The sequence below is a fragment of the Frieseomelitta varia genome, unplaced genomic scaffold (genome assembly GCF_011392965.1).
Source record: "Frieseomelitta varia isolate USP_RPSP 00005682 unplaced genomic scaffold, Fvar_1.2 scaffold_831, whole genome shotgun sequence".
NCBI classification, from domain to species: domain Eukaryota; kingdom Metazoa; phylum Arthropoda; class Insecta; order Hymenoptera; family Apidae; genus Frieseomelitta; species Frieseomelitta varia.
In genome coordinates this window covers 123,999-134,763 of record NW_025110625.1, presented here as the reverse complement: position 1 = coordinate 134,763, position 10,765 = coordinate 123,999, and the positions used below count along the sequence as shown (strand labels likewise).

General features: G+C 34.9%; 1 protein-coding gene across 1 annotated transcript in view; it reads left to right on the top strand.

Moving 5' to 3' along the window:
- The first annotated feature begins 21 nt into the window (after window positions 1-21).
- Window positions 22-10,765, top strand: part of LOC122536407 (neuronal growth regulator 1-like) — a 93,300-nt gene continuing 82,556 nt past the window's right edge. The window contains exons 1-3 of the mRNA XM_043668764.1: window positions 22-34; window positions 223-277; window positions 321-442. Of these exons, the coding sequence (XP_043524699.1) occupies window positions 22-34; window positions 223-277; window positions 321-442 (190 nt within the window). The remainder of the gene's footprint in view (window positions 35-222; window positions 278-320; window positions 443-10,765) is intronic.

Sequence of the window (10,765 nt, the reverse complement as noted above, 5' to 3'; positions counted from 1 at the left end):
AACAACTGAATGTTACAAGGCATGGCTACCAACTGTTGAGAATCGATGACTCATTTTAACAAAAATATTAAATTTTAATATTTTTCTATTTACGCTTCTTCAGCGGAAATGGCAACTTGAAGAAGGAAAATAAATAATTATTACATTATACGAAACAATTTAATAATGATATAATATATAAATTATTTAATTAAAGAATTGGATTTATAATTTCGCGCCCAGCACTAACACCAAAGGAAACAATACGTCATAGTGCAGCGACAGCAGCGCCGCTCGCGTTCTTTTTAGTAAACTTATTCCTCTCTTGTTCTTTCGTAAAGCGCGCGTTCTTTATTTCATTCTCTTACGAAAATTTGCGCGCACGACTGCAATAGTGAATTTAATCTCTTCAAAATCGTGTCATTTTGTATCATTATCGGTAGTGTTTCTTTTAATGAGAGAGGTACGCGTTCTCTTAAGTATTTCATTCCGTATTTTGATGATGAGTGACAAATCGTTGAATGTGTGTGAACGCCTTTTTGAATCAGCTAGTGAATGTCTTTCGTGAGATTTGTTTGAATGTTTTGATGAATCTGTTTAAAGTGTGTTTGTATTTTATCTTGAACAATTCGGTTGAAATCTGATTGTTTGGTTGAGGTACTATTTGATTGAAATGAATTTGGTTGATATTTGAAAATTATTGCAATACAGTGACTCAAGGGCATATTTGAAAGAATAAATAAAACGTTTTGAAATTTCGTCAACGCTGCAGTGAGGTACGACTATTTTTAATATTAAAACGATTAAATCTATTTTTAATATTTGAATTTAGGAAATATTTAATACAAATGGACATGTATATTTAGTAAAAAAAATAGTATATTGTGTGAATCATACTATATATTATATTAATATATAGTATGACCAGTACCAACCGCCATTTTAATTGGCGCCAAACCGTTTACACATTTTTATAATTTCTGTGAAATATATATTTACATTAAACATCTTAGCTTCTGTATACATTCTTACAATTCTATGACTATAATCATAGTCATATCATTGTATGATATCTATATGACTATAATCACATCTGATCTATAATTACTGTAATCATATATCACATATTTATATGACCATAATGTGATGATAAAAAGAGATATCACATATCTATATGACTTTAATGATATCTCTTTTCAATGTTAATGAAATTTTAAAATGTTTCGTAAACTGTACTTACGTACAACATTTTAATATTATTTATAATTCCAAAACCGAGCTGAAAAAGTTTCATAAATAAATGTTCCATAAATAATCAACCATACAAAAATCCAGTCTGAAAGATTATCCGACGAAAAGTAGACAATATACAAGAATTTCTGATTTCCTGGAAATTTCTGATTTCCTGGAAAACCTGAACATCTCGGTCATAAAAGCAGCGATATGGCAAACGATGGGCAACGTCAACAACGATAACGTGGTATTCAAATTTAAGTGATATACTCGTTGCTGTCGGAATTGTCGCGAGATTAAATCCCCTACAACTGCGGTAATCAGATTCAGGTAATAATCTCTCTATCTATGAACTCGTCCTGTTCTTCCCATGGTGGACTTGCCCTCTACTCTCGACGTTGTTACTGCCTGGATATATCAGCACTGGTGGGCAATTTTATTGTTCACGCGTTTCCCTGCCGTGTACTTTTCCTTGCCCAGAACAATTACTACGCATTTTAATTAAAAATTCTATTAATTCGACGTGGCCACGCGCGAAGAATCCTCACGGGACAAACGACGCTGTTTCACCGTATTAAACGATAGTTTTAACGTCACGAAAACGTTTTCCTTCGTATTATATTATATGGGTTGTATGATAAGTTCGTTGGTCTTTCGACGTTACCATTTTAACCTATTCACGTTTATCATTCATAATTTACTCTCATTTGAATACTATTCTCTTAAATTTGTACATCAGGTTGCATACATTCAATTTTAAATTTTGATAATTACTTACAATGTGGTGTACGATATTTTAATATCTTATTTATTGAATTTTTGTAAAATTTTCGTAAATGTTCAAAGTAATTATTCTCAGCGAGTTTCTTGCCGCATTTCTCTTCTTATTGAACACGTTGTATAATATATGTTGAAAGTTGACAAGTTGATAATTAAAAGTTGAAAAATTTTTTCTCTCATAAAGAAATATGAATGAGCGAATTCTTCCTGCACGATCTAATAATTCTTTTTGATCATCGAAAAGTGATATTTCTTCAGTTTCTTTTTCTATGTTTGATTTTTTGAAATATTTAACGAGTTTCGCCGATCGATGTGCTTTCTTTCATATTTTGGCTAGTTAATCCTTTTTCTGTATACTGATGCGTACAGAACGCATCATTTGGGATGAATGAACTCTTCCTCGTGCGTTCATGTGCGAATGAATTTTTTACGCAAAGGAAGCTGAAAAGCTGCAATCCTATCAAAAGGAGAGAAATAAAAGAAATTTGGTTGAACATGGGGAAAAGGGAATATTTAAAGGAAGACTGTTTGACTTGGACAAACTTGCGATATTTTTAATTTGTAATATTTGTAGGAGTTTTAAATCACTTATATTCTATCCGTGTTGGTGACGTAGCAGTTGGAAATTATACAAATGAACAAAAATTCTGAAAATTAATACAATCGACGATATCTCAGGAAACTAGAGTTGAACGAGCAGAATTTTAATTTTAAATATCGGCTATCGACAACGCGAATTTTCTGTCCTCGTTTTTTCTCGATAATTAGTTGAACACGTTGAAGCTCGAAATCAACTATAATTAGAAATCAAACGCGAATTTGTAAAATATATTATTACGAGATGTAATTACATCTGAATCTAAAGTATTCTCTCGTTAATAATATTAAGTACAAAGTGTTACTTCCTAACTATATGAACTAAATGAACTATATGAACTAAAATTTTGATTTGATAAATTAAATTATAATTTTATATATACTTTATGATATTACTGTTTTCGATGTGAAAAGTATTTTTCGAAAGGAATGTTTCATTACAAATAATAGATACTGTAAACATTAGAGATTCTAGAATTATTGTATTTTGGTATATTAACAATACAATAATAATATAGTAATGTTATATTGATTATATCAATACAATAATATTAATTTTGCCAAGGTAAACTGGATTTGTGCGAAAACGATTCAAACGAAAGAACATTCGTTAGATATTCTCTGTTTCAACCAGATAAGTGTCAAACGTTTCACGCGTTTAGTAGAAATTTAGTAGATACGTTAACAAACCAGAATATTTTTAAATTCGTAGCTACACGATTTACATAAACGAAAAGGAAAATATTACACTCTGATAAATGATGAACCGAATACCTCGGAATGACGGCACACGAATGAGCCGGCGAAAGGGTAGGAAAAAAGAAACGTAACCCACAAATCCGTACTATTTTTCGACGTAATGAGATCGGGATAAGCCGGTCTCGGGATTGACCCATCACGATTCCAACCTTAATTGTTCGTAAAATGAATTAACGGCTCGCATGCGATGCACTTTAACTTATCCGCCGTCAGCGTTCACCTATCTTGCCTCTGCAGCCCGCGTAAAATATGTTGCTTCAGCATGAACGATACAACTTCTCATCAATGCGGTGGCAGCACGCCTTGCTTTGCCTCGCCTAGCTCGGTCTCACGACCGCACCCGTTCTCGCGCGCAATTTACTAATGAATATCGAAGCCTGTTGTTATTCACTGGCAAAATCTGATTTGGCGATGTGACAACTTGCGAGTTCTGCCATCGAAACACTGGTATCTAAGAAGAGAAATAGTAGCTGTCGGTGAATCTCGTTCACCGTCGACATTCCTGTCGTTCATTCTGTTCGCTTGCTCAATTCTATTTCTCGTATTGTCTAATTTTACGTTGGAACGAAGTTATAGAAAAATCGATGTGTTAATTTGATACTGAAACTAGAAACAATTCGTTGATAATTTAATAATATTTCTTGATACGTTTATTTGTAAGAGCATGAACAATAATCTAAATAACAATTTTTCGTATCTACCGGAAGTTAATAATTTGGTTACAGCATTGATTTTCTATCGAGGATCTTTATTCCATTTCAGAAAATAATCTATTCTGAGGATAGAAATTGCGTAGCAATACATTGGAATATCTTTTAGTTTATTCTAGTTCGTTATTTATATATTGAATTACTCGCAATAATTTGATATAGTGATAACAGCATCTTCAGTGAGGAAATGAGTTTCCTTTTTCTTCCCTTGTTGGCGAGAAATTCAGTCGCCAATTTTTTATTCAGAAGACATAAACGTGATTGAGAGAGTCAGTGATTAGCGTCAAGTTGGATAGACTGTTGCAACTTTCCAAGTTGATGGGTAGAGAGCATGTTGTTTCTGCGGATCGATTGATACTCTAAGTTTGATGGGCTCAACGAGTTTGGATGTAGTTGTTAGATAACTTTTGGAGGACTTTCATGTTATTTATTTGCTCAAATATCTTTTCTTTTTTTTTTAAATCAAAACTCTATATGTGTGCATACCTCGAATTTATTCAAATCATTCGTTCATTTCGTAATTAACTTTTATCTTTCGCAGAAGCTTTAAATTTCTTCTGCTTACTACGCCGAAATGATTTGTTATTTGCATTTTACGCAAGAAATTTAGTCGCTTCTACGGTATGCAGGCAGATTACGATAAGTAACACAATAATAATAAACTTGTATGATATGACAAGTTTATTAGTAGCAATATATCTTGCGTTTACAGTTTTCGTTTGCAACTTAATTCGTCTTGGATCAGCTACTGATAAAATTTGAAACTTAATTACAGTAGAATTAATGGCGTGTAAAGAGCAGTTTCTCGTTAAAGAGAGATTGATACGTACTTCGGTAACTCACGCTGTTTTCTTATTTGTTTTCTGTTGTTGATTTATCGTAAAATTGAAGAAGGTACTGATAAAATTATGACCTTAATTACACTTACAATTATCATGGTGACGTGTAAAAAACAGTCGGTCGTTAAAGAAATAATGGGGTATATAAGCCACAATTATTTCTGATGGCACGGAAATTACGTATTTAACAGATCTCCGTGGTACGTTCATAAATGATCAAAATATCTGATAGATAGTTATCAAGTCCTTAAGTTACATGAAAGCTCTTATCACATCACAACTTGCAATGAAACTCGCTGTTTATCTCGATTGATACCATCGACTTTTCTCGTGATACACGTATCAAGGGATCGATAGCACGCGACGTGAAATCCATCTAGGAAAGAATGTCTGACCAATATATTACTTATTCTACTGTAGTCAATCAGCTTTATCTCTTAACTCATTATAAAAATCATTTTTCATCATATTTCCGTTAGGGTAGAAATTAGATTTTATTTCTCCGAGTTTTTTTTGACTAGATAAAAATATATGTTCATGTTTGTATTGTATAACATTGACTAAAAAAAAAAATTAAAAGAATTAAAAGTTGTTGTCTCGTGCATATTCTTTTGTATTAATTTTTTTATTTGAAATTTCTTCAAATTATAGTTTAATAAAAAAAAAATAGTTCGAATATAGAGTATGCAAACACTTTCACGAATGACTATATTTTCACTCCTACTGTATTTGTCTTTTTTCGTGAGTGGTAGATTTATGAGAAAAAAAGAACAGAACAAAGTTTTATTACTTTTTCTACAGCACAATCTCCTGATGAATTTATTTTTAACAAATTTAAATCAATATAATATCAAATTTCGTCTTAATTATTTCTTTGTTCATTTAAAGTTAATACTGCAACTTTCGATATTAACGTCCCTTATTTGATAAAGCCTTGGTCAAAGAATTTTGTAAACAAATTCGTATCTTTTGCAAAACGTTTAAATTTTCTTCTTCTAGATTCTCCGGAACATGCGAGATCTTTTAAAAATATTTAAAAATATTTAGTTTCTGTGCAATGCAGAATAATCTCAAACGCAACGTATCAGAATACAGTATTATTTACTAAATTTAAATATCACGTTACATTTATTGTACAGTTTCTCATACATTTCGCAACAAGCAATTCAGTTACGTTTTCTGAATGTGAAACACGCGAGCGCTGGTCAACAAATAAACATTCAACTGCACACATCGGAAAACCCGCAATTCATAGGATTTTATTACGCACATTTACGTAGCGAACTTTTATGTTTTGTCCCCTTGCTTATTCTTTCACTCTTACTCTCTTTCTCTCCTTTGCTCCTCACATTTACGCCGCGGCGGATCCCTTCACACTCACCATCGCGTAAACCTAAATTGATATTTTATTTACGACACGGTACAACCGTTTCGCGTGTTTCACGATCCACCAGCTTTTTTCTACGATCGATGGAAGGAGAAAGATATACGTACCTTTGCGCGGTATCAAAATTTAGCTATAAAGTAAATACGGAGTTCGATATCGATGACACGGGAGCATGCCCGCGTGTGTCAGACAAACAAAACGTTCGCGAAACGAATATTCCAGGAACCGGGCGCGTTTTCATCCCTTTCTAACGAAAGCTAGTGAAATTTTCATGTTTTCTTCGTAATTGAGTCAATCGGGAATTTATTTGAAGAATTTTTGATACAAATAGATTGAGGTTAACAGTTATCATCTTCCGCGAAGATGGTTTCAATTTGGATGAGATTTTAGTTCTTCAAAATATAACTGCGATATATTCTGTGTCCTCGGCAGGAACCAGATAATATTTTATATAATTAAAAATTTCTGAGTAAGGAAACAATCGTATTCAATATAACTCGTGTTTAATTAGGTTAATATCAAGCACATAAAAGTATGCCGTGACAATATTAATTTCATTAATCCTGATTCAACCCATTAAGAAACATCAAACAATAATTTAACATGATATCATGAAAACTTCAATTTCTTGAAATTTCTTAAAATTTTGATGTCGAATGTCACGAGCCTCCCACAGTGACAGTAATAAGAAACAGAATTTCTGGCGCAAGGTTGATCCTCGAAGAGTTAACTGTCGTTCGCCATATCGAATTGATAATATACAATTCATCCTACTTCTCAAAATACCACAATATCCCCAATAGTGAAACAAAAGTTAAGGAACAAAAGCGAGGTCTCCTCTTTCAACGAGCAATCCACGATTTTCACGATTTTCCATGGAAAAATCTGCCGTTGTATCGTAAGATGCATTGAATCAATCATCGGTTATCGATCGTTCAGGTGTGCTTTTAAATACATAACCCGGACAGTCGGTGATCGGTTACCAGTTATGCCGCGCCATAAGCATTGACGTCTCAGTGCAAATTGACGTTTTTCCGCCGGTTCGATCTCATCGATCCTCGCCATTGTGAACACGCTGATCGATGAGTCATCTATCACGCGCGCGAGCTTCTCTCTTTCTCTCTCTCTCTCTCTCTCTCTTTCTGCACTGCCCGTTGTTGCCCTCGCCGTTTCGAGGATAGGGAAACCCCGTTCTCCGTGTAGATAGGTGCTGGCGAAAGACCACGATAACGCTTATCTGCTTCCTGAATTTATTGCCAGCGCAATGAAAACGCACCCGCCGTCCGCTCTTCCCTGCCCATTCCGATGTTAATTAGCTCGGCCCGCCGTTTCCACCGTATTCTTAGGATTTTATGGGTTATGGTTACGGCATCTATCAACTGTCGCCGGGAACACTGCTCGAACGACGTGACAACGTTGACATAATTTTCGTTGGCCGTGTGGAACTCACGGGCTCCCGAGGAAAATACAGGGGAGTTCGTTCGTCTCGGAGCGAGTCGTTCGGTTTGGAACTTCTTTTTTTTTTTTTTTTTTTAATACTGAAGAGGTAACGTTGACATGATTTTTATCGACGTTATCTGACTTCGTGCGCGCAGATATTTGAAGTCTCAGCATTAAGATCATTATTTCAATTGAGTGCAATTAAGTGTACTTGTACAAAAAACAATGTATGCATTTATACAATTGTATTACGTATAAAGATATTTATGTCTTTGCAATTTTTTGGAAATAAGATTTTTTTTTGGAGAAAAATGCCGGTAAAGAGATTGACGCGCGAAAATTAGGAAACAGGATTATATGCAAGAGCCAAAAGATAGTAATTGCAAGTATTACGGCACTTAGCTCGTAATTGTATTTATTCCAGTATGTTAATTTGGTTAAAATATTAATATTCGTAACGTGTTACATAAAACGGAAACAAATGTTCCATGAAAAAAGAATCAGCATTTTCACGTAGCGTTTCTTCCTTATCTAGAATATTTTTAACCGATGTTGTCGTTTCGAAAAATCGTATTTTAGAATTTTATCCTGGCAGTATTTAGTTCACTTACGTCACCTACGTCACGAATTCTTCGAATTTGCAAGTTAAAGGTAAGTTTAAAAGCTGTCGAGCTTTTAAACTTTGCCGTTGTTCGTGTTGCAACAAAAAGTTATTATCGGAACCTTTAATCGGATTTCAACAAATAAACTGCCCTTTAAAACGTGCCACTTTCAGCGACTTATTGAGAAATAATTATAATCTCAAGTTTATTACGATAATTGACGCTTTTGTCGGAGTTGGGTGTAAAAAATATATATGTCAGTCCTTTTCTTTTTGGGAAACATATAAATCTTCTACAGAGTTAAAAATTATCGTACTTGGGAGACAAAATGTATTTCAATTTTATTACGATAAAATTTATTCGTGAACATAACAATGGTATGAAGTTCATTTTCATCTTCAAATTTCATATTTGTGAATTTATCGCACTGTTTTGAATGTACTATATCTACGATATATACCAGTTTTTCTCTTTAGATAGAAATTACTAATATTCCAGTTTTAGATAAAATATCATCAGAGTTGAGTTTAAGAACGTCGTATCCTTCCATCGTCGTTGAATCTCGCTTCTTACATTATCTACAAGCGCGCATCAAAGAGGTATTATCGTTATTCCTTGAAAGAACGAAAGCGACTTTAATGCCTCTTTGATGATTTTACTTGAAGAAAAGCATTTCCATCGCATGTCTTTTTCAAGTTTTAGCGAGAGAAAAGAAATCGTGCTTAAATACGTTTCATATTGCGATAAAAATTAAGAAAAATCGTCGCTTAATCGAGCGTTTTGCAAAAATATGAACAACGTAATTAAAATGCAAGCACAATTTCCTTCCGTATTAATTGGGTAGGAGAGAAACGAACAGGCCATTTAAAAGTTTTATTTCAAAATTTTGCTCCAGAGGTGATCTCACTTTGAAATTGTTTGACAGAACAAATTAATTGACACAGCCGGCGACTGTCTCAAAGGCGGAGATCGCATCAAACTTCTTACGTTTTACTAGAATTTTGTACAATAGAAAAACAGACAAAGTGAAGACAAGCAATTTTTCAGGAGAAACACGAAATGTTTCGCAATGTTCTACAAAGTCTGTGTCTTTTTGATCTTTCTTTTCTCCTTTATCTTCGTTTCTTCGAACATCTTTCCACGTGAAATAAAAATTCTCGTGCAAACTCTCTTGGACAACGGTAACGAGTTTCATAAGAAAACAAAATTTCACAAACAGCAGATATGATGTAAAACAATGCAAAACGTTAGCAACAACGCTATAAAATTCCAAAAGAAAATCCGTCTAAATGAGATCGTACTCTTATATTTCTTGGAGTATAATTAAAAAAGCAGAAGGATCTTGGTTAAAGATCCTTTTACCTAGCAAATGTTGAAGCAAGCATGACTGTACTTGTGTTCTAAATGTTTCTTCATCTCGCAACTCGAGAATTTCCCACAGACGCGTTAAAAATCCACAGTTTACTTTTCATTTATCAATTGCCGCAATATTATCGACATTGCTACAGTAAGTTGGCGAATTGTCGTGCGAATTGAAAGCAAGTCAGAAGCAACCGTGGATCGTACCGTGTCGCAGGTATTGCGCGACAATGGAACAACAAGTCAATATGAATTTCGAGGCATCGATACTCGACGAATCCGCCGACCGACCGAACTCGATTAGCTCGACGACAGCTTAGAAGCTCCACCGGATTAGGATCAAAGCCTGTGCCGTTGTATAGGGCACGAGCTGGCTCGTTTAATGCCATCAGATTCGTGAATTGTTCGGCCTGTCTAGCGTAGCCTTTCCCACCCTCGTATCGCAGTCATTCAAGGAGCGACACTCGACCTCTCGACACGGGGACCTTATCAAAGAGGGGCTTCGTGCCTACCTCCGTTAGTCGGAGGTATATTCGCTAATTAATTTGATTTGCGTCGACGATACACTGCCGGGCCGCGAATCTCTGTCACACGGCCTCCTGTCGCACACGCATTTCCAGCCTTCTGTCCTCGCCAAACTTATGCTTCATCAACTCCTCCGTTATCACCACTTCATCCGTCAACCTTGCCCTCCATCCGAAGCTCACCTCACAGACTCACGAGACTGCGTTTCGTCAACTCGGGGCAAGTCGATTTGTGTATACCGCGAACCGTTGCGACGGATCGCCAGGCATCTCGGCGTATGAATTGCATGAGGGATGCATCAGAACTATGTAGTTGCGCTAGTTTCCTGAAACTTGATTAAGAGGATCGAAGATTTCGTAAGTTTATTACGAATGATGATAGGTCGGTTGTCCTGACGCGAGTGAATTTTGTTTGTCGATATAGTATATCTGTGAAATGAAATGGAAATGTGCGCCGATAAGATGAAAATATATGCTTGTTAAAATGATTGTTAATTACATTCAGTTCAATATCGTTTAGTATCGTTAAGTTGTTGCTAATAACAAATAGATTTTC